The 23791-nt window shown below is 51.2% G+C and overlaps 1 protein-coding gene across 6 annotated transcripts in view; it reads right to left on the bottom strand.

The window, feature by feature from the left end:
• MARK2 (microtubule affinity regulating kinase 2) overlaps positions 1–23791 on the bottom strand; it is a 58390-nt gene that overhangs the window by 10494 nt on the left and 24105 nt on the right. For 4 of the 6 annotated variants that reach the window (XM_060019099.2, XM_060019101.2, XM_060019102.2 and 1 more), the window contains exons 2-8: positions 4806–4985; positions 4530–4583; positions 1796–1844; positions 1418–1483; positions 1258–1328; positions 982–1038; positions 27–263 (exon numbers count right to left, since the gene is read on the bottom strand). In XM_060019099.2, coding sequence (XP_059875082.1) covers positions 27–263; positions 982–1038; positions 1258–1328; positions 1418–1483; positions 1796–1844; positions 4530–4583; positions 4806–4985 — 714 coding nt within the window. Of the gene's footprint in view, positions 1–26; positions 264–981; positions 1039–1257; positions 1329–1417; positions 1484–1795; positions 1845–4529; positions 4584–4805; positions 4986–9429; positions 9494–22044; positions 22093–23791 lie in introns of those variants that run through there. The other 2 variants (XM_060019100.1, XM_060019105.1) reach the window with 2 other exon arrangements.

The raw sequence follows: 23791 nt of genomic DNA, 5'->3' as shown, positions 1-23791 counted from the left end.
TGATCTAAGCCTGCACTTCACTCCACCTTGAGGTTCTGTCCATCAAAAGGCAGGGATCCGCTGACCAGTGTATATAGAATAACTCCCAGGCTCCACACATCCACCTCGGGTCCGTCGTATTTTTTGCCCTGGAAGAGCTCTGGGGCAGCGTAAGGGGGACTGCCGCAGAAGGTATCCAGCTTGTTCCCAAAGGTGAATTCGTTGCTGAAGCCAAAGTCTGCAATCTTGATGTTCATATCAGCATCCAAGAGCAGGTTTTCTGCCTGGGAGGTAAGAAGGAAAACGTCAGGGAACCAAGTGGACCACACTAAGGCACCGGACAGGAAGGAGCTGAGCGCAATGGAAGAACAAACAGGAAGTCATCTTCAATGTTAGAACTTCTCCCACCAACTCCAGGGCAGGCCTCCAATCAGTGTGCAGAGGCTGCGCTGGGCTGGAGGAGGGCCGCGCAGGCCGCTCCTCACACAGGCAGCCACGTGAGAGCTGGGATCTGAAGGCTCAGAGACGCGGTGAGCTGTGCAAAGCTTCCCTGTCAGGCCTGGGTTAATCATGGTCACATCTGCGAGGACGTAGGGGCCAGGAAGACTCATAGGTAGTCTCACATGCTAACAGCTCAGTGAAAGAGATGAGTGTGCTGCACATCTGCAAAGCAGCTGTGACGCAGCTGTGGAACAGTCAGCACTGCTTCCTCCGTCAGCCGCCAGGCTGCCTGCAGCCCTCCTGCCACGCCTGGCTGCACCAGAAGGTGAAGGGCTGAGAGGTGAAATGGCAGAGACCCTCTCCTCGCTAGCTGGAATGGGATCCTAAGTCCAGTCATAAGGCCTATGTCAGAAGCAGCCCTAGGGGCTTCCTCATCATCTCCAAAAAATTAAAGGCTGGTGTTTCCTTGAACACTCAGGGTGTAATGGTTATGTCACAGTTAACAGAGGGTGAATGACCCAGCCCTGACTCAAGGACACTGGAGATGAGAGCACGCCTTACCTTTAAGTCTCTATGAACAATAAACTTCTGGTGACAGTACTGCACAGCAGACACTATCTGAAAGGAAGGAAGAGGGGTCAGCTCAGGGGCACCTGAAGGTGGGCTACAGGGGCTGGTGGAGCTGTGATCCTGTGACCGAGTTCGAAGCAGCCACATAGATAAGCAAAGCCCAAAGGACCCTCCAGATGCCGCTTACAGACAGGCAGCTCCTCCCTGTATGCCAAACCCCCCAAAGCAGAGGTCGGGCCCACACTCCACGGAGGAAGTCACACCCACCTGGCGGAATTTGGCTCGAGCCTCTTTTTCTTTCATCCTGCCATGAGCCACTAGGTAATCAAACACCTCTCCTGCAAGTGACAGGGGCAGGGTCTACATCAGAGCTTGCTGGGGCTGGGGAAGGTGGGGACACAGCAGGAAGAGGCAATTCCATACCTACCTCCACTAGCGTACTCCATGACAAGGTAGAGAGTTTTCTCAGTCTCGATCACTTCAAATAACTTAACTACAAGAGAAAAGGCCAAGCTATGAGTCAGAGAAGCAGCAGGGGCCACACATCGAGCCCCAACACGTACAGGGGCATCCCAGGAATCAAAGTTTCCTCCTCTCCCAAAGACAGGTTCCTCTCGAGGCAGCCACACCACTAAGGACAGCCCTGTGCTCCAGAGGCAGAGCTGGATCTTGAGCTGGGTTCCCCAGAGGCATCCTTGAAGACTACAGACTCCAGAAGGCCATGTGCCTCAGGGAGAAGGGCCACATGCTGGGAAGTGGAGCCTTGCTGTGGGGGAAGAGGAAAGGAATGATGACTGGTTCTCACCTATGTTGGGATGATTCAAAACCTTCATTATTCTTACTTCACGGAACAGCTGGAAAATAAAATACCAGGGGTCATGCTTGCTCAGCTTGCTCCCCTCAGGTCCCCTCCAAACAGAGCCACTGCTAAGATTCTTTTTCCAAAAGAGAAAACAGGCAGGGAAAAGAAACAGAGTAGTTGTCCAGATCCTCCATGCCCATCCCCAGTGGCTGAGAAGGACATGGCGGGGAAGGAGAGCAAGAAGGGTCAGTGTGAGGAAAGCTGGGCTCTCATGACTTGTACCCTCAGGGGCAGCATCTGGACGAGCCAGCTGCACCCTTGGGTGCTGTCTCCCCAAATCCAGCCCCCAAACAGCAGACGGGTTTTGGCTGCATGCCTCTGAAAGAGGGCGCGTGAGCCCACGTACATGAACGTTTAGAACCTGAGCTGCTTCTACAGTTCACTGACAAGGCAGACTCTAGCTTGGTCTGTGTGAAGAGGTAGGGGAGCTCTGAAGGGGCCCCTCTGAAGAGGCCCACCACCTTCTGACTTACAGAAGTCAGAGGGCTCTGCACTAGTGGGTACGCCTTTCTCTCCTGGGCCTCGGGGTGGTGACAGAAGAAGCCACTCCTATATATAGCTGATGCCAATTTTAATCAAATCCACCTCCACACACTCACGCTCTCTTTGTGAAACAAAATCAGGGACTCCAAACCATACATTTCCATGAAGAAAGATGACAGAAATGAACTCCATCCCCTCTGCGGGGGCCAGAGAACTGGAGGTGGGGTTTTTTGCAACTTCTAGGCCTCACCGTTTGCACAAGGACCAGAACTAGTTGTGTTGTGTTTTGTTTTTGTTTTTAAGGAGAGGGGAGGTATGGGGACCTAATTTAGGCTATATTTTATGGGGAAAAGTGAACACATCTTTCTTTTTTTTCCTTTAATGAGATCCCAGAGCTTTTGTGGGCTGGAAAGGAAAAGAAGAGACAGGTTTTCCAATCTTCAAGAACCTGATTCTGACCTTGGCTCCCTTTTCTTGTTAGGGCCCAGGTTTTTCTTGCTTTCTTCCCAGGCCCAATAGTTATCTTGGATGAAGAGGCAAAAAATCCTGGACGCCACCTCAGGGGCAATAATGGGCCTGGAAAGGGCGTTCTCCTAGGAGAGCGTGGAGTTTTCTGAGCTTGTCTGGAACCCTGAAGAGGTTAGCTTCTTCAGCGTTTGTCCTTTAGGGATCATTGCTGGGATCAAATTTAAACAGAGTGATTTGGCCAGAATCAGACTGGCCTTGGCAATGGAGTGTGTTCAAAGGCTTTAAAAATGGCTGCATTTGTCTGGTGCTGCTGCTTCCAGCCAGTCAGGAAGAGGCAGGGAGAAAAAAGAGGTGGGAAGTAAGATGGCCTAGCTGACTCTGGCAGGCTAAACTGCTCCAAAGACCAAATGGCCCACACCAAGCTGGCTTCTACTCTGTGAGGTCTGAGCCAACATGTCAAGAGTAGCCCTCTTTCCCTTTCTTCCGGAAAGCTCCCAGCAGCAGGGAAGCCCTGGTGATGACAGCCATGTTTCCTTTGAGTCAAAGAACTGTGAGGGGATCCCAGGGGTAACAAAAAATAGGAAACACCTTGGTTTTGGCTGTCAGCATGTCAGGGCACCTCAACTCACACTAATTCTCTGAGTGTCTCAGCAACAGCTCCCAACCTCCAGTCCCAAGCTTCCCAATCTCACTGTAGTTGGCTGTTAGCATCAGGTTATGCCCTCTCCTAACTCAAGTAACAATGTGCTCATGAAAAGAAAAACTCAATCTGCCACAAGATGCAAAGAACTAGGTTAATCAAGGTCAGAAAATCTGAGCCAGGGTCAGCTGGAGTATGAGGAAATCTCACTGACCTGAACAGGGACAGCTTTTTGGGAGCCTGACGGGAGATTTCTTCCTTCCCCTAACTGACGGAGCCCAGGGTGGGGGCAGAGGGCAGACAGTTTCCAGTTCTACACCAACCAGTCACTAGTAAGCCGTCCCTCCTCTGCAAATGAAAGTTTTCTTTTCTCACTCCTACATATGTGGTCTCACCTGGAGGGTTCCCCAACCAGCTAAGTAAGACCTCAGTTTTCCACTGTAAGTCAAGAAGGGAAGGAAAAGTTCAACCTCATCTAGCAAAGACTACATGCAAAGGACTCTGCAACTGTTAGTCAAAAGAAGCCTAGAAGTGAGAAGGAAAACTAGGAGGACCTGTCATTAATCTGCACGCACTGTAAGAGGCTTGAAACTGGAGTTCAGTTTCGAAAAACCCCAGCCTTCCATACCCATTCTCTGAAATGTAGCTGGCACAGAATCCAGTGGCAGGTTCTCTGCCTCCTCTTACCCCTGTACTTCTAGAGCCACTCCCCTGGATCATTCAGATCTTACAGTTAACTGCATGTGTTTCTAGTAATGGCTATATACATGTGTATAGGGCTGGTCACAGGCCAGAAGAAAACAAGATGCAGGACGTAGGTCAGACAGGTAGGCCAAGGGGCAGGAAAGGGGCAGAAAGACTTCTAAAAGAGCCAGTGCCTGTGGCCAGGAAGCTCAATCAGGAGAAGCCAACACAGGTGATCCAACCCAAACCCTAAAGATAGCAGAGCCACGGAAAGGGATGGTGGGAACAGTGAAACTACCAGAGATTCTGAATTAGGGGTTCAAGAGGAGGTCCAAATGGGGTCAGCAGATCATTAACTCCTGACAGAGGTTTAGAAAGGGACAGGAGGTACTGTGTGCTTACTTTCTGAAGGCTGGAGGAATTCAGTTGAGTCTTGTCAATGATCTTCACAGCTACCTGAACAAGAGATAAAAAGCCCAAGATTACCTCTCTGACCAGGCTAAACTCAGGACTCGAATCTACTGCCTCCTTTGGCCCTATCCCTCTTAGCACCCCTATCTGTTCAGATCTCATTTCTGCCTGATAAACAAAAGGCTGGCTGTGGTAGAAGTCCCACTACTACCTGCTGGGGTATCAACAGTTGGGAGATGCTGCCACGTCCCCAACCCCAAAGCTCACCTCTTTCCCAGTAAGGATGTGCCGAGCCAGCTTCACCTTGGCGAAGTTACCCTTGCCGATGGTCTTGAGGAGTCGATAGTTGCCAATATGGGGCTGCTCGTCAGCAGAAGTGGCTGAGTTGCGGCCCCGCAGCATGTTGGACTTACTGCTGGGCTTGGAGTCGAGGTGTCCCAAGGTGGGCTGCAGGGTAGAAACATGTACACCTTTGAGTATGCTGCCCTTCCGGTTCCCCATACTACTGCCCTTAGCTCTCTGCAAAAAACTCAAGAGGCTGGGGTATGGAGGCAGACTCCAGGAGGCTGGTAGGCATGCAAAGAAAGAATCATAAGGCAGGGGGATAAAAGGAGGTGGGAAGAGCGCCCACCTTCACGCCAAAAGAGCACAGCCTAAGGTCCAACGTCAACATCCTGTGGGCGCTGGAGCTTAGGACCTAAGCTGTCCCATCACTGGCTCCATTGCCTGGCAACACATCCCCTGTAACAACCCAACAGTTCCTCCACCTCATGTGGGAGAGCGCCGTCTACCGTCCTCCCCGTCGCCTGTTCACACTTTGATAAGGCTACATCTCAAAGTCGCAGGAGCACGATCAGAATTACTGCCAAGCACTCACTGCCTCCCAACACTTTACATTTCTCTTTACTATGTATCACTTTACATTGATTTGTTGTCTATCCGGCAAGAATGGAAGCTCATGAAGACAGGCATGTATCATTTATTCACTGATACATCCCTGCACCTAGACAGACTGGATTAGGGTAGATGCTCAATGAATACTTGTGCAATGAAAAAATGGAATGACAGGGTCTGTGCAAGGCCACCCTCTGCCCTCCTTAGATATCCCATAGCTCAAATAAGGGTGTGAGGAAGCAGAAATGACAACAACTGGCACCAACAGGTATATAAACATAACACAAAAAAGGTATGGTCCAGATGAAAACATACATCTGTATGAAGACCTGTACAGTCCTCAAAGGGCTAAATGTAGAGTTCCATGTGATCCAGCAATTCCACTCCTAGTTACATACCCAAGAGCAACTGGCACACCCATGGACATTCGTAGTATCACACATTCATAATAGCCAAGAAGTGGAAACAACACAAATGCCTGTCAATTGATAAGTGAAATATCCACATAGTGGAATATTCGTTGGCAATTAAAAAAAAAAAAGAAGGGACTTCCCTGGTGGCGCAGTGGTTAAGAATCCGCCTGCCAATGCAGGGGACATGGGTTCCACCCCTGATCCGGGAAGATCCCACATGCCGCGGAGCGACTAAGCCCGTGAGCCACAACTACTGAGCCTGTGCTCTAGAGCCCGCGAGCCATAATTACTGAGCCCACACGCTGCAACTACCAAAGCCTGCGCGCCTAAAGCCGGAGCTCTGCAACAAGAGAAGCCACCGCAATGAGAAGCCCATACACTGCAACAAACAGTAGCCTCTGCCTACTGCAACTAGAGAAAGCCCGTGCGCAGCAACGGAGACCCAACGCAGCGCCCGCCCCCCACAAGAAAGAAAGAAAATAACTTAAAAACAAAAAAAAGAACTGACATATGCTACAACATGGATGGGCCTTGAAAGCATTATGCTAAGTGAACAAAGCTGTTCACAAAGGACCACAGGCTATATGATTACATTTATTTGAAATGTCCAGAGTAGGTAAATCCATAGAGACAAGAGAGAGACTCTAGGGCTGAGGAGGGCGAGGGGACTTAGGGGTGACAACTAAGGGCTGCAGTAATGAAAATATTCTAATGAAATGCTGACTGTGGTGATGGATACACAGCTCTGAGGATTTAGTAAAAGCCACTAAATTGTACACTTTAACGGGTGAACAATACCACTGTTAAGCATCTGGCCTAACTCTGGTCGAGAGCACTGATTTGCCTCTTCCAGAACACCTGATGCCATTGCTCCAGCATGATGGGGATAAAGTGCTGCCAGAGCCTCATCGCAGAACCATCCAGAGCTGCCCTGAAACTTCAAGGAAACCATCTGGAGGGGAGCAGGGTGACCAGAGAAGTGTGACTCAAAATTCTTTCTTTCACGGTCCTTTTCTGGCTCTAAGTGAAGCCCTCAAAAACCACAGAGAAAAGAAATGACTTGCTACCACCCAAGGAACTGTCCAGGGTTCCTTGGCAAGAAGCATGCTTCTCCAACCTGTTGCTTTTCAGCCCTAAGGGGCTATGAATAGGAAAACACTTCCCTCTGCCCCAACTTCCAAGATCGGAAGATGGGTGAAAAGTTTCCTTGGCAACCTCTAAATCACCTCCTAAACTGTCGCTCTCCTGTTTCCTGAGGATATGAGCCAAGGCAGCAGGGTCTTGACAGTCCCCAAGTCCTCAAAGTTTTGCAATGAGAATTTAGTGTCTACCTGAGGATTTGGGTCCTTTGCTCCCTGAAGCCAAATCTGGGAACCCTACTGCCTATCCTGAGCTCTGCTCTGCCCATCCCTCTCCACGTTTCCTGCTCCAGGGGCTGCTCTGTGTTGCCCAGCAGGACAGCATCCTCCCCACACCCAGAGGCTCAGCTGCACACAGAACTTCAAGGAACAGCAACAACCCTCCTCCTTACTGGGACAGAGAGGGTGCTTAAGAGTACAGACGCAGAGACAAACTGCCAGGTTCAAGCCCCGAATCTGCCGCTCACTCAACACGTGTTAACTCTATTATTATCAACAACATCCTTAAGATGGAGATGAGATTATTACAAAGCAGGAAGGAAATCATCTAAAAGATGACCGACGTGGGATGATCCCACACGTGGGTGTCAGGAGATGGTCTAGTGGGTGCCGAGGAGCTCTGTCCAACAGAACTAGGTTCCAGTCCTGGCTCCCCCACTTACTAGCATGAGTTTCCTTATCTGTAAAGTGGTGATAAAGTAGTCCCTATTTCACATTCATTAGGTGACAGAAAATATGTAAAATGCCTTATCCAATGCTCAAAAAAGAACCACCATGAATACCATTATTTTTAGTTCCTAAATACTACAAAGCCTATTTGCAAAGCCGGAAGTCTCATTGTCAACAAGACTTCTGCATCTCAGTCAAGCCCTCCTAAGCCAGCTGCAGCCTATCTGGAGGCCAAGAGATGCTACGTATTGGCCCTCCCGGCTGAGCATCAGCCACCTGGCCTGCACCAGCACCTTCAGCCTTCACAGGAGGAGACTCGACAGGGCGGCTGTGAAGGGCTGATTCCAAGCTAGGTATCCAGGACAGTCAAAGAGAAGGTTCTGCTTGTCTGGGACCCAGAGAAGCAGAGAACACTGATGCGTGCTCTTTGATTCCCTGCTCTAAAAGTCACACACTCCCGTTTCAGGACCGAACTACCCAACTCTCAGGACTCAAAAGACACAGTCCTTCTCTTACCCCCTTCTGCCTCTTCTATGTTGTGAGATATTTCCCACAGCAGGGATGTGGGACAGGGTGAGGAAGCAGAGAAAGGAGAAAGTCTCTAGTAGGAAATGTTCCTTGGACCAAGGCCCCACGAGAGGCAGCTTCTTTGAAGGCTGAAGAGGAGGTAGGGGTGTGGGTGGCTATCACGGAGAGAGAGTCCCATCCCTGGTTCTCGACTAGGCCCATGTAACCTGGACCCAGATCTCACCAACAGGGTGGGGGGCTGAAGACTAGCTGCCCTTCTGGGCCAACTAAGCAGAATCTAGCTAGAGCCATGCTCTGCCCCCCACCTCCATCCTCCTTGCACACAGTAAGACATCGAACACCAGACATCCTCAAAGCTCTGGCTGACATCACACCATAGGCAGGCCCCCAAGGTCTGAGGCCAGTCTGTTGAAAGCAGACACCACGGCTGTCAGGCAGCTTTCAGAAAGAACAAGGGGTCACCCTGTGAGGCAGCATTTGGAACCAAGTGGCAGAACACGCAGGTTACTAAGCAGGCCTGATTCAGAATTAGGGCCTAAACAGCTCTGAGGTCCTCAATCGAGAGGAGAGAAGGCAGGACATGAGGATGAAAAAAAAAGTCTTATATCCAATGGGCCCTTCAACCTGGATCTCAGAACTCAGCCTAGGCATGTTGCCACGTTTGCCCGGAAGACAGCCTCCACCCCGAGAGGCCCGGCGCTGACTCAGGTAGGCAGGGCCCCTTCCCTAATGCTGGAGGCCCTGGCCAACAGTTCGCCCCTAGAAAAGCTCACGCTTTGGGGCTCTGCACTCAGGTTTGGCCTCGAGTGTCCTGAGACTTCCCTGGGGCTGGGAGGGGGCCAAGCTGGGAAGGGGGATAGACAGGTACTCCCTGGCCAGAGGCAGAGTGAGCCTGGGCACTGTGGAATGGAGGAAAAGTGTCCCTTGGGCACCGGCCCTGGGCGGCCGCCCCAGACCCGTCTCCCCTCACTGTAGCGCTCGTGCGCCCTCCCTGGGCCTCTGCCTGTCACCAGCCCGTTCCCTTCACTCTGGCTGGGCCTGCTCACTCGACCTAAGGGGAGAGTCTTCTCTGGGCATTTGCCGCCTCTTCCTTTCTCAGCCAATGCCTCTTCCCAGGAGGAGCACTTCCCTGTGCTAGTTGCTGCCTGGCTCCATTTAGCAACCCTTCAAAGATCCTGTGTTTGGGGTGAGACGGATGAAAGAGGAGGGGGCAATTCCACAGCAAAAAAAAAAAGGGGGGAAACATACCCGGCTGGAGAAAGGGACAAGGACTACCAGCGACTTCCATTCAGCAGAGCCCACAGCAGGATCTGTCAGGCAGTGAGGGCAAAGTACAGAGGCCGGGAAGAGCCAGGCCCAGGGCGGGGGCTCCTGGCTCCGTCAGCCACCCTTACTCAGCTGAAGCAGGCGACTCCTTCCACCACCTCGTCAGTGAAAAGCAGCGAAGCAGCCAGGCCAAGCGGCTCCTGCCTGGGAACCTGGACTGTGTCGCAACCGAAACCACCACTAGCAGAGAGAGCCCAGGCTTGGCAAGCAGAGCAACGGGGACAAAGCCCTGCGGCTTCTTGTGGGCCAGGGTCTGGTAGCCAGAAGATGCATGCAGTCCTCGGACACTACCCAGGAGCAAGGTGGGAGGAAAGGGGCAGGAGGCTAACGGGAAGGAAGGGAGACAGAGAGAGTAAGAGGCGGGTTTAGATCAACTTCCTTCTCCCTTCCCCTCCCCCTCTCCGGAAGTGGGCTGCCCCACCCTCCCCAAGGTGCTTTGCTGGGTAACAGCTGGGAGAGGGTGAGGAGGAGACTAACGCCAGCCCAGGTTGTCATAAAGCCATTATCTCACCTGCAGCAGGTGGGACCTGGGTACGGGCTCAAATCTGCGGGAGGAGTATGTGTGAATCAGACGTGCTGACCCAGAGAGCGCCAGCAAACCACCCATGCGGCGGGGTGGGAGCAGAAACTAGCCATCCAACAGTGGCACGTGGACCTCCTACTTCACAAAAAGCAGTGTTTGACCTTAGAAAAATGCACATTCCACTTAAACAGATAGTATTCTGGACATAATATCAGGAGATTCAGGAACCCTGTGAAGCCCCTTAGGTCCGTGGGTTCTAGACTAAGAATCTTTGCTCTAAATCCCTTCCAGCCCTGATTCTGGGAGTCTATCTCCAGGTTCCCACCCACCTCCAAGTCTCCATCACCCCCCACCCCACCCCAATACTGCTTTCTTTGAGAACTCTTGAGGGCCTGGGGGCAGCAGGGGAAGCCATTCCTCACACCTGCCTCCAGCCAAGCCCCTGCTGTCCAGGCATCTGCTGTCCTTGTGGCAAACTGGAGCCCTCCCCGTTTGTGTTCTGGTCTCGGCCTTTCTTCTGGCCGCCAGATCAACTTCACATTGTTCCACTACTCGAGGCTAGGGTCTTTCCCACTAGGCAACTCTTTAAAGATCTCATGCTGGGAAGCCATAAACCCCTCTAGGGAAGGGCAAAGCCTCCCACTGACCTCACAGCACCTGAGCACAGACACCTGGGAGACCGTGCTACTCAGTGTTCACCTTATGTATGAACCCTGGTCAACAGATTCGGCATTTCTGGTACTACCATCTGCTGGCACATACTTCCCATGTTCTCCACACCGTAAACCTACAGGATAGGGAGCATCTTCATTTTACAGATGAGAAATTTAAGCACAGAAGTTAACAGACTTGCCCAAGGTCAGCCTCCCAGTGCAGAGCTGGGACTGGAGCCCAGGGCTTTCGCGCCCACTCCAGCACTCTGCTGTTCCTCACGGTCCCCTTCACCAGCTCCTCTTCAATGCTTCTGAAGCCTAATCTGCTCTTATTTCTCCCAGAAGAATGAGTCCCTCGCTCTTCCTCCACAGATTAGGAAGAGGGGAAAGATGTGAAGATTCCGGAAAGGTGCCTGGGACAGCAGGAAGGCCAACATCCGGGTTAAGGCCAGTGGGGGGCTGGGGCTGTTTTAAAGGCCTACCCAGGTGGTCCCACAGCACCCCCTGCTCTCACTCCTTCCCAAAGTGGGCCCTCATCTCAGTGGAAGAGGTCAGGCTTTATTCTGGACACTGGGCTCAGGCTTGCCCCTCCACTCAGATGCCAGAGCGGGATCAAATGGCTTCATTTTCCAGTCTCCAGGATTTTGCAATGTGACAGAAGGATTGTTTCCTCAATCTTATTTGTTGGGGGGCAGTAAGGGGCTTTGTAAACTGAGGAAGTACCAAGCAGTGACCTCAGAGAGACTGGGGAGAGACAGGATGGGACTGAGCTGAAACGTCACATGGCAAATCACTAGTTCTTTAACCCTTCCTCCTTCATTGCATCCAGGAGTCTTCTTTGCATCCTTTGATCCTGAGCAACTGTCACTCTCAACAGCCAAGAGTCAATACACCAGCGGAGCATTCTGGGTAGGAGAGCTCTGGTAAAGCTTGGTAAGCAGTGACCAGTGCAGAGTCTGGATGTACACCCCCAGCCCCAGAAGGAACCGTGATGTCTCCACCTGGGGAACCCCCACCATCCCTTAATACTCCGTTGCAGAGCGGAGGTGGGCTTGTGTAAAACTGCCAAAGGGCTGCTCCCTTTTTCCAACCAGGGTAGATGCCTCCCTGACAAAGGAGGCCAGCACAGCCTGTGGCCGAAGCAAAGCCAAAAGCAAGGTGGTTCGCTGCCCTCCAGCTCTCTAAGCTGCAAGTCTCACCCCAAGGCTGGGAGACCAGCACTGCAGCCTGGGCCATGCAGGGAGCCCATGCGCCTCAAAGCTGCCACAGCAGAGCCAGTGCCTGCCTGGGAAGTCCGGCAGGTGAGAACCGACCTGGAGTGAGATCCGAGCTGAGCCACCTACAGCCCCTTCATGCATGGAAGCTGCGGTGCAAGGAGCACCCCTCAAATCTCCTGTCTTCTGAGCCACCTGAAATGCTGGGGTCCTCTTCAAAAATGGTGGATTCTACTGAGCAACCACGGCCTCAGAAGCTTCCACACTTTATCCCTGAGAATCTGCTCACTGGGGCCTGGTCTCTATCTCAGTCCCCAATTACTGCTGCCCTGTTCAGCAAACCTTCATTGAGCACCCACCTCTGGAGCCTGTTGCAAAGTACAGAGAGATCTGGTTCCTGCCTTCTAGAGACTGAGAGGAGGGGAACCATACACGTCTCGACTCACGATGGTATCTCTGCTTACTTGTTAGTCAGGCAGGATAGCACAGCAGAGCTCTGGAGGCAGCCGGAGGCAGTGGGGGCCCTGCCTTCGCTCCTTACCAGCTCACCGAACACCACCAGCAAGATCACTTGGCACCTCTAGGTCTCAGTTTCCTCACCTGGGACATGAGGACACTAGCTGTTCCCACTTCACAGGATTAGTGTGAAGATGAAATGAGAAAATCCACGCCAGCGTTGACCACGGTCACTGGTGCGCAGTAAGGTCTCGACCATGTTTTCTAAGATCTCTCTTCACTTTCAGGCAGGGACCTTTGTCTCCCATCTACAGGGGTTCTCTGAGCCCTGAGAAGAGCTATAATCTCTAAGAACTTGACTACAAGTACCAGTGTAGCAAAGCTGGTATTCCTTCTAGAATGAGGAAAGTCAAATTTCTACCATGGCTGGGCTGTCAGACAAAAAGGACCCTCCTTCCTAACACCACTCCTGCCAAGAGAAGTAGGTGACTGAGAAGGCAGCCACGCCTCTGCCCTCTGAGCAGCCCAGGGTGGGAGGAAGGTGTGCCCACTCTTCCCTTCCTCATCATTTTCTTAACTCCTTCCTCTCAGAAAAGGTCCAAGAAACGGCCAACATACCAGTACCACATGGTGCCAAGGGCTGGGGGAAGCTCACATTGCCAGCCTCGCACTCCATTCGGCTCCTCCCTACCAGTGGGTTACCGTAACCATGGAGACCAACAAGTTCCTCCATATCACAGGAGAGCCTGCCTGCCAGCAGCCCAGGGCTCTGGGGGAGGCAGAAGGCAGCCTGCAGCAGGAAGGTCTGGCTCGCTTTACAGAGGACTGTGGGGAGCTGATGGGAGACTAACCAGTGAAGCTGAGGTGCCTGGGCCTCCCTCCAACTTCCTTTTCTTTGCCCAGTAGTTTGTTTTTAGCACATTCATTGTCTGGCTGTATGTGGTGTGGTAGTGAAGGGTGTCACTCTGGAGTCAGACAGACCCGCGGTGGGACCCCAGCTCCACCACTCTGGCTGCTGCGTAGGGAATGGACTGGAACTGTGGTATGAAGAGCTACACAGATCCACACACACTAAAAGGCTCCAGATCTCATATAATACCTTCTTTTAAGTGATCCAGCTAAGTAAACCCTCTTATCCCTTGTTTATCCCAAATCCCTTTGTTCAAATAGTTATCCAGACACCTTCTTAGCTGAGAGTGATCTCTCCCTTCTCTGACTCTCACAGCATCCTATCTGTACCCATTCAGCTCTTCTGACTTTGTGCCTCTATGCCTTCACCCCCTCTTTGAGCTCTGAGAAGTCAGAGGTCACCGTTGTATGCCTTTAGTGCCTAACAGTGCCCCACGTTATAATACTCATGGAATATATACAGAATAAAAGTGGTACAACTTTTTGATCCCTAAAGTTGCTCCCCTCCTCCCCCAAGGAGATAAGCAAGGGCAGAGGAAGGAAGATCAAAACCTCTGGCCAGAAGACCCCTTTCCCCTCTTTCGGGGCATTTACTGCCCTTTGAAGTTGGTTGGTTACTGTCTGTCCTTCCCACTAGACTACACCATAAAGGGAAGGCCCCCGGTCTGTCTGATTCATGGCTCACAACAATGTCTATAACACAGAGCGGAAGTATTCAGTAAGGTAATGAACGAATAAATAAGAAAACATGTTGGGGCATCTTCGTGACAGTCTCTGGGATACATGCCAATAACCCACATCAGCGCACTCCGCACACAACATCCAAGTGGGCAGTGGGTCATGAGATCCTCTCTCCCCAAAATGGATGACATCCATGGAGCGTCAGTTCTACTAACAAGCTTTCTCTCAGGTGGGACAAGCCCCTTGGAACTCTCATCTGTCACAAAGCTCGAGGCAAAGGTGGTCACCTAGGAGAACTGGAGGCAGGCTCAGAATACAGGCACAGCTGAGGACCAGCAGCCCCCACCCCCATCCCTGGCTCCCCTCAATCAAGCTTAAGCCCTCCTTTCATCACAGAGGGGGATCCCTCTCCTCGAACTTCCTGCTGCCCAACAACCACCAGGCCCTCCCACTTCAGACAGTTCTCTCTGCCTCTCCACATTCAATCCCTCCACTGCTTTGCTACCAAAACCACTGTGTCTTGCTGTGACAATGCAATGCAGCTTGAGCCATTCTAAGAGCTACTGATTTGGGGAAGTGACAGTGACTTTAGGAGACATTTACTTACTGTTTGCCACACCGAGAGCTGCTTTAATATTTCCTCTTTGAACCAATGTACTGATTGCAAGGCCCTGTCAACCCTAGAGAGCCAAAAAATTCACCCATATACACCTGCCTTCTGTCCAATGCACAAACGGCGTTCCCACCCAGCCGCCACCCTCCCCAAACTGCCTCCTGTTACAGAAAAGCAGAGGGACTAAAAACGGCAGCTGGGGAGCTCAGGTGACTCACCCAGCATAATCACCTCCTCCCAGAATCTCCAATCTTCTCCTGGGGTTTTTGCCAACACAAAATAAAAAAGAAGCACGAGATCTAAAAAAACAACAACAACAAAAAACCCCTCTCTCAGCGTTTATGCAACAGCCTTTCTACCTGGGTGCAGATTTAACCCTTTGTCTCTGCCCCTTCCAATGCGGTTTCCTTAAAATGTTTTTATGCTGAGGCCGGGAAACAGGCCTTCCGGGTCTTATCTGGTTCCAGCTCTACACTGGAAGGTGCTGAATAAGACATGTGCCTCTTTCCACTGCATCTTCCTCTGGAAGTGGAAAAACTACTACCTTCCTACTCCTCCAGTTTCAAAGAGGGAGTTGAAGAAGGAAGAGGAAATATCAGAAAAAAGATTGGGACAAGTTTGCTGCCCCAGAAGTCACCATGGTCAGAGATCAGAGCTCCAGCAGGACAAGAAGTAATAGAAACCACCTAAGGCTGGCACCACCACTCTCAGAACCTGTCTCCACCTGGCCGGGCTGCAATGTGGCTCTTCCACTTACGTGACCACTAAAACTCCAACTGGCTGCTCTTTCCATGAGCAAACCCCCATCGCGCTGTTCCTGCTCACAGGGAGAGGTGCTATCTTCCTCCTACAACAGATCATTGAAAACCCAAGCAGGTGAGGACACATGAGCTGTGGAATGAGGGACGCCCCTGTTTCCGGTGCTACCTGACAATGGGTTGAATCAGTCAAAATTGAGAATTCAGTCTCACCTGTTCCCAGAACAATCACAGGAGCTGCACACAGCTCTCTAGCAAACTTTCTAGGTAGGAAGTGGTGTGTGCGTGTTTATCTTTGGCATTTGGCATCTAGAAAGACAACTTTTGTGATAGCTGGTGCTATGACTACAAAGTAATGAGAATGCTCCCACAAGGCACATGCAAATCTGCTGCAGCACATTAGTCAAGAAACCCCCACCTTGGGACTTCCCTGGTGGTCCAGTGGTAAAGAATCTACCTTACAATGCAGGGGACACAGGTTCGATCCCTGGTCAGGGAACTAAGATCCCACATGCCATGGGGCAACTAAGCCCACAGCACCACAACTACTGAGGTTGCACACTTCAACTAGACAGCCTGCGTGCTGCAAACTACAGAGCCCACGCGCTCTGGAACCCGTGCACCACAACTACAGAGCCCAGGCGCCCTGGAGCCCATCCACCACAACTAGAGAGAAGCCCGTGCACCGCAAGGAAGAGCCCGCAGTCTGCAACAGAAGATCCAGCATGCCTCAACAAAGATCCCATGAGCCGCAACTAAGACCCGATGCAGCCAAAAATAAAAAAATAAATAAATAAATACATTAAAAATCTTTAAAAAAAACAGGCAAAAGACTAAAAAAAGAAATCCCCAACTTACCAAAAATTCTGTTCTATTTTTCCATAGAAGCATGTTACAAATGATGGCTGCATTCTCAGGCCAGCCCACCCCATCAGGGCCCACCACTGTATCTGAAGTAGTGTATTAACCATACTTAACACTTAAACCAGAGTTCAGAATAGGAAAATGAATTCAGTGTTCCAACATGGGACCTAGGAACGTACCTTTGCTCTCCAAGGAGCGTGGGCCGTAGAAACTGGGGTTTCTTAACCTTCAAACTCTGGGTGAGGGCTTGACATAAAAGGACTTGAGCACCTGGGGGTGGCTGGGTAGGAGGGAGGGTCTAAGGAGATATGAACCTAGGTGGAGATGAAGAATAAGGCTGGAGGAAAGGAATTCTGAATGGACACTGCCTTACAGGAGAGAAGGGCTAATTAAAGGAAGGCCAAGTAGAACTTCCAGAGAGAGAGAAGGCAGCCTGGGACAGTCCCCTGACATATCAGGGGAAACACTCTTTACAACTGTCTTCCCTACTGGGTACCTCCTTTCTACCTCACTGGGCCCGCCGCTACCACTGCAGTCTCAATCTCGGGCCAAGGGCAGAGACTGCTGAATCCTGTTACTAAGTGGCCATGACCTGGGCAGGTGCCTTGGCTAGCTCGTCGGATAAACGGAGGAGGGCTCATTTGTCAGAAGCTGGGTGGAGAAGATTGGAAAGCACAAGTTTCTCACTGGGACTGAGAACATGGCAGCTTGACTTTAGGCCTAGGTTGCCTCTGAAGCCAAACACTGTTCGTTTTCTGGTAGCAACGACAGTTCTCCTCCCTAGCTGTTTGTGTGCATGACCTAGGAGCAGAGAATATGGTAAATGAGATTACAGCTATTTTCCATTGTAAGTGCCTTCTTAAAAAACACTTTTATAGTTAATTCATCTTCTCAGAGACAGAGTCCGAGGAAGAGAGTCTGACTGTACTGGTTTCTAAGAGAAAGGAGTGGTCCAGAAAAGGCCAGTTTAGCCCTGGCTAAGGCAACGGGGAGATGTGGGTTCAGACTTCACTGCTGGAGGTTCTGAGCTTTCTAACGTCTGTGATTTGAACACGGGAGCAGGGCCCTATGGTACAGATTAACTCATGTGCTGGTGGAAGCCCTCAGGAACTAGATCCACCAACTGACCGGTGGTGCTGGGGAGGAAGGGGGCCACTTCGGGGCATTGTTAGATGCACTATTTATTACACAGACTGCAGACAAGAGAATGCTGGTTGTTTTGAAGGAGGCAAGCAGCCAAGTTTCTAGCTCTCCACCTCCGAATTCACTCAGAGAGAGCAGGGAAGAAAGGATGCCTGCAAAAGGAATACAGATCCTCCCCAACAAATCCTGAAGGGCAGCTCTAATTGCCAACAGGCATGGTGGCTTAAATAAAGACCGGAAGATTGAGAGAAAAAAACCCACCCAGGATACCTCCGGTCAGAAGAGTTTGGCTGCGTAGCAGGAGGCCACTGCTACCCATCCTGTTGTTCTATCTAGTCCATGCAAACACCGAGTACAAGGACAAAGACCCCATAGTCATAACGGGGTTTCTATCAAGAGAAAACAAAGGGGTAAAGTCAGAAATTATCCAACACCATCCAAAACACTTAGAACAATGCCTGGCATATATTAAATGCTCATGACATGCTAGCTATTATTACTATAATTCCATATGCTTTCCCAACTTATTCTGTAGGTTGCTAGAAAAAGATATGGCTTTTGCATAAGTTTTTATGTTTTTTTAATAAGATTTTTAAAAAATTAATTATTATTTATTTTTGGTTGCATTGGGTCTGTTGCTGCGTGTGGGCTTTCTCTAGTTGCGGCGAGTGGGGGCTACTCTTCCTTGCGGTGCACGGGCTTCTCATTGTGGTGGCTTCTCTTGTTGTGGAGCACGGGTTCTAGGCGTGCGGGCTTCAGTAGTTGTGGCTCAGGGACTCTAGAGCACAGGCTCAGTAGTTGTGGTGCGTTGGCTTACCTGCTCTGAGGCATGTGGGATATTCCCAGACCAGGGCTCAAACCCATGTCCCCTGCATTGGCAGGCAGGTTCTTAACCACTGTGCCACCAGGGAAGCCCAGATACGGCTTTTGGCTTTAACTTCTTTACCCACTGCTTACCACAAATTCTCTATTCTCCAAAAAGAGATGGATCTTTCAAACCGGCCTAGGAAAGCGCTAGAGTTGGAAGACCAAGTTCTGGTCACCTATTTGCACAGCTCAGACTTGGACGTGGGTTTCTGGCAGAGCCAGAAAAGGCTCCAGCAGCTCAACTGTTTTATCCCTTCCATAAAAGGCCACTCTACTTGTCCCTGATAAAAAGCACTTTAAACACACACATCCAACCCTAGGAAAATCCAGAGTACACACCACAGCTCCTGAGACACACAATGTCAACAATCTTGCCAAGATTTTCTAGGTATATGGAACTGGAAACTTTGCAAATTAATAGTCACAATGGGAAATGTGACCGGTATTTAAGAAACACACACACACTCACACAGTGTGGCCAGAGTCCCTGATTGTTATGTACTGAAGAGCACTGCCTCTTCCGTAGTGAGACGAGGGAAACTCAGAGCCAGGGTAGTGGGGGTGAGTGTGGTGGTGAAAACTTAGCTGCACCCCCAGCTCCTGAGTGTGTCTGGCTTGGAGACTCAGCAGCCTTCGTGGCAGCCAGGCTCCCACCACCAGCTGTCCTTCACACAACATAACAAGATCACTGTTTGGGAAGATGGGATTTTCGGTGTTGGGTTTTGTATCCCATAAGCTGGCATGCATCTGTCTCAGGGGCAGTTTCCTGAAACAGCTGCATGTCATGGGCCCCGGCAGACAGGATTTGAGATACAGGAGAAAGATAAATGAGATACCAGAAGTAGCAATTCAGGGATGATAAAGGTAAGAAGGAATGAAACTGTCTAGCTGTCCTTTTCTCACTCCTGTCCCATAAGAGCTGACTTTTCCTACCTGGTCCTCACTAAGGAATCATAAACACTCCTGTTTCCCTTTCTTGACAGACCCAGGCTTCCTCCTGGCATCTCCACATTTTTGTGGAGCTCTAACACATCAAGTGACTGTCTTCCCTACTGGGTACCTCCTTTCTACCTCACTGGGCCCGCCGCTACCACCGCAGTCTCAACCTCGGGCCAAGGGCAGAGACTGCTGAATCCTGTTACTAAGTGGCCATGACCTGGGCAGGTGCCTTGGCTAGCTCGTCAGATAAACGGAGGAGGGCTCATTTGTCAGAAGCTGGGTGGAGAAGATTGGAAAGCACAAGTTTCTCACTGGGACTGAGTACATGGCAGCTTGACTTTAGGCCTAGGTTGCCCCTGAAGCCAAACAGATACTGTGGTATCTAAAACTGATGCTGGGGCTCGCCTGGTGGCGCAGTGGTTAAGAATCCGCCTGCCAATGCAGGGGACACGAGTTTGAGCCCTGGTCCGGGAATATCCCACATGCCGCGCAGCAACTAAGCCTGTGCGTCACAACTACTAAGCCTGCGCTCTAGAGCCCGCGAGCCACAACTACTGAAGCCCGCGTGCCCAGAGCCTGTGCTCCGCAACAAGAGAAGCCACCACAATAAGAAGCCCGCGCACTGCAATAAAGAGCAGCCCCCACTCGCCGCAACTAGAGAAAGCCTGTGAGCAGCAACGAAGCCCCAGCGCAGCCAAAAATAAATAAATAAGTAAATTTTAAAAAATAATTAAAATAATAAAGCTGATGCTGGCTACCCCGTTAAGAGATAACCAAGGTCACGTGAGCTGGCCCGACATGTTCTGCTGTACTTGTTTATGGGCAAGAGGATTCAAACAACCTGTCAGGGGAGGGAAGGGGGCAAACCCTGTAACAGGGCAATCACTGGGAACACCACACAGAGGCCTCCTGCCAAGAGATCTTTTGCTCAAATATAAAGCAGAAATCTCTCACCAAACACCAAACCAGCTAACTGTGCCAAATACCACTTTTGATCCAGTGACTTTGAGGCACTGCTCCATCTTTCCAAAGTTCTTCGTATAAAAGGTTTGGGATTTTTTTGGGGGGGCGGGTCCAGGAGATTAGAAGGATGAGCAATATAGGGCCCCATTAAGAGTCCCAAATTAAAATAATACCCAAGCAGAGGCTCTCTGTCTCACCAAGAAATACATGTGGCATAGGGCTTAAGAAAGAGGGGTGTTTCCAGGGTACTTTTGCATAAAGAAAGCACTCAGGGGCTTCCCTGGTGGTGCAGTGGTTAAGAATCTGCCTGCCAATGCAGGACACACGTTCAAGCCCTGGTCCCGGAAGATCCCACATGCCACGGAGCAACTAAGCCCGTGCGCCACAACTACTGAGCCTGCGCTCTAGAGCCCACAAGCCACAACTACTGAGCCTGCGAGCCACAACTACTGAAGCCCGCATGCCTAGAGCCCGTGCTCCGCAACAAGAGAAGCTGCCTCAATGAGAAGCCCTCGCACCGCAACGAAGAGTAGCCCCCGCTCTCCACAACTAGAGAAAAGCCCCTGCAAAGCAACGAAGATCCAACGCAGCCAAAACTAAAATAAATAATAAAATAACTTTTAAAAAAAGATCTGTGCATTAAAAAAAAAAAAAAAAAAAGAATCTTCCTGCCAATGCGGGGGACACAGGTTCGAACCCTGGTCCAGCAAGATCCCCCATGCCGCAGAGCAACTAAGCCCGTGTGCCACAACTACTGAGCCTGCGCTCTAGAGCCTGCAAGCCACAACTACTGAAGCCCACACGCCTAGAGCCTGTGCTCTGCAATAAGAGAAGCCACCGCAATGAGAAGCCCGTGCACAGCAACAAAGAGTAGCCCCTGCTCGCCGCAACTACAGAAAGCCCGCGCGTAGCAATGAAGACCCAAAGCAGCCAAAAATAAATAAATTTATTTTTTAAAAAAAGAAAGAAAGCACTCAGTTCTCAGATGGCTAAATGCCCAATCAGAAGTCAAACTATCAAAACAAAACTTCCTATGACCATTTCTTGCCCTATACAAAGTCAGAATTGGGAGGCCATTTAGGTACAGCTCCAGGGCAGAAGGGCTCAGGCAGCAGAGAGTCAGGGTCGTCCTCTCTGACCAGAGGGTTAACCTCACAATGACATCACTAGCCACCAGACACAGGAAGGAAGGGAGAAGGCAGTCAGCACCTGAGCCTGTGGCCCTGTGGTTCCAGGCCGTCTGGGCTCTCCACAGGGTTACTGTAGAAATTGGCCCCTGGCTTTGCTAAATTAGATCCTTTCTCCCCTGCTCTTCTGCAAAACCATTTGTCACAGCCCCTAAATAACCAATCTTCCCCTCTTAGCAGGCCTGAGCTGCTACCATCTGGTCTCTGCCTTAGGCACTCAAGCCTCGGCAGAAAGAGGATGTTTCCATTTGGGTACTCCCTTGGCTGTCTGGAGAGGTCGGCAGACGGGAACTAGGGGTGGCACCCTTCTCTAGCCAGCCAGAGGGGGATGCAAAATACCTGCTGGCAACCTGTGCTCCCTCTCCAAGCTCCCCTTTCTAGCAAGGAGCAGCTACCCCTTCCTAACCTTCCACCCACAGTCTCACCCCGGCCAGGGAGATGCACTCATCCTACAAGAAGTGAAGGTAGTTAAGTCCAGCTTAGGAGCTAAAGAACCTGGCTTAGGGAAGAAAGGGATATTGTGCTGCAAAGGATTCCAAGAACAAACTCCCCGAACCGCCCACCAAGCTCTTCTGAAGAGCAGGGGTATTTAGAAGCGCTTTCCATTTCCCCACGTTAGAGAGGAGGGTGGCCTCAGGCAGACACACACCTGGCTGGGTCATCATCTCCCCTCAGAAGCCCTGGTGTCCCTAACACCAGAATAAGTCCACACCTGCCACCGAGGACCAGCCTGAGATGGTAACGTGCTCCGGGGTTCACATACTCACGCGTCCATTAATCTTCCTCCAGATCGCTGCTGTCATGCAGAGCAGTGAGGCGGGCTGAGTCCCGCTCTGAGCCCCTGAGCCGGTCACTCCAGTTTGCTTGGTGTATTGTGGGGGGAGGGGGGCAGGAGGAGGAGGAGGAAGGGAGATTATGATTCTCTATTTTCAAGCCCTGCCCCTAAAACCGAGGAGGGAAGCAGCTGGGTTCCCACTGCAGGAGAGCTCCAATCTCTGGGCACCACAGCTGCATACGGAGAACTCTGGGGAACATGCACATCCAACACGCTGGGAAAAGGAGGGGAAACCAACCCGGAGAGAAGTGAGTTGGTCTCCTGCCAAGAACTCTGAATGGTACTCCTATCAGAACTAGAACATAACAGGAGGTAGGCAGGTTTATGGTCTCTGGGGAAAGGCAGGAGGGGAAACAGTAAAAGCCGGACTAGCATGGGAACAAAACTTGCTCCCTGGCAGGAGAGCGGACAGCCCAGCTATCTGCAAGGCAGCAGCCATATACAGTCAAGTGAGACCCTGTCCCCGTTCCACCTTTCGGAGGCAGACAGTCTACACTCTAACCTCAGGTCGCTTTTCACATGCTTTGGTTTTGCCGTTTGGAGCATGGTCATTTCTATGACCCCGTAAGTTAAGGTCCACCACTTAAGGACCTGTGCCCCTGACTGCCAGTGGCAGGAGGGAAGGCGGACTCTCGCTGGCGTGCCGTATAGGGTCGAGCAGAAGCCTCGGATGGCCCCTCTCACGGAGAGGAAATGCTCCTCCTTTGCCAGAGCAGAGCCCAAGGCTGCCACAGAGAGGTGCAATTTAGCGACAGAAATGTCTGTCAGGAGTGGCAGGAGAAATGGCCACCACGTACTTCTTTCTCACCAACTGCTACCACCAGCCGCCACAGGCTGCCTCTGAAAAGCCTGCAGAACCTCCGGTGTCAGCAACGGCCTGTGAGTTACTCCCCCATGAGAAGAGGGAAACTGGTCCTGTCCCTGGGCCTGAAGAAGCCCCACAGTGTCCTCAGCCAGCTCTGCTCCAAAGCTAAAACCAGTCCCACCTGCCAGGACGGAAACCTCGGACAGCCTACCCTCCACCCACACCTGCATGTAGAAAAACCAGTCCTCTTACTCTGCCACATGTGGGGGGCATCCACAGGCACCTCAGCAGGACGCCCAGCACTGGGAACAGGAAGTGATGGCTTCATAGTCAAAGCTCCCCTTAAACACACACACACACACAATTTATATGTATACGTACACATACATGGGGTAAATGTCTATATACATATATATATACACACACACTGTAAAACTGATTTGCAGACCCAAATCGTTTCTGGATTTTTCTTTCAGCTGGCAGCTCCCTTTCCCTGCCTGCAGCTCCAGCCTTGCCCTCGTCCCGCCCTAGAGTCTCACTCTGGGCTCCTGCCACTTGTCTTCAAGTGTTCTCTCAGACCTCCAGGCCTTTGCCACGGCCTCCTACTGCCTGGAACCCTTTGCCTCCATCCTCCGTTCCCATTCTTCTTCCTGGTTAGCCTCAGCTCAGACATCACGTCCTCCAGGAATTCTTCCCTGCTCCACCTCTCTGACTTCACAGGGTCCCTGACACATCACTCCAGGTGTCCCAAAGACAGCCGCCTTCTTGCACTAGGACTTCGCTCTTGCGGAACGGCCTGTCTCCTTCACAACTCTTGGTGGCTGTCTTGTTCACCACTGCACAAGAGTGGGAGCGACCTAAGAGAAATTTCCAG

The sequence above is a fragment of the Delphinus delphis genome, chromosome 8 (genome assembly GCF_949987515.2).
Source record: "Delphinus delphis chromosome 8, mDelDel1.2, whole genome shotgun sequence".
NCBI classification, from domain to species: Eukaryota; Metazoa; Chordata; class Mammalia; order Artiodactyla; family Delphinidae; genus Delphinus; species Delphinus delphis.
The sequence above is the reverse complement of the archived record's forward strand: the minus strand, read 5'-3'. Positions and strand labels throughout refer to the sequence as shown.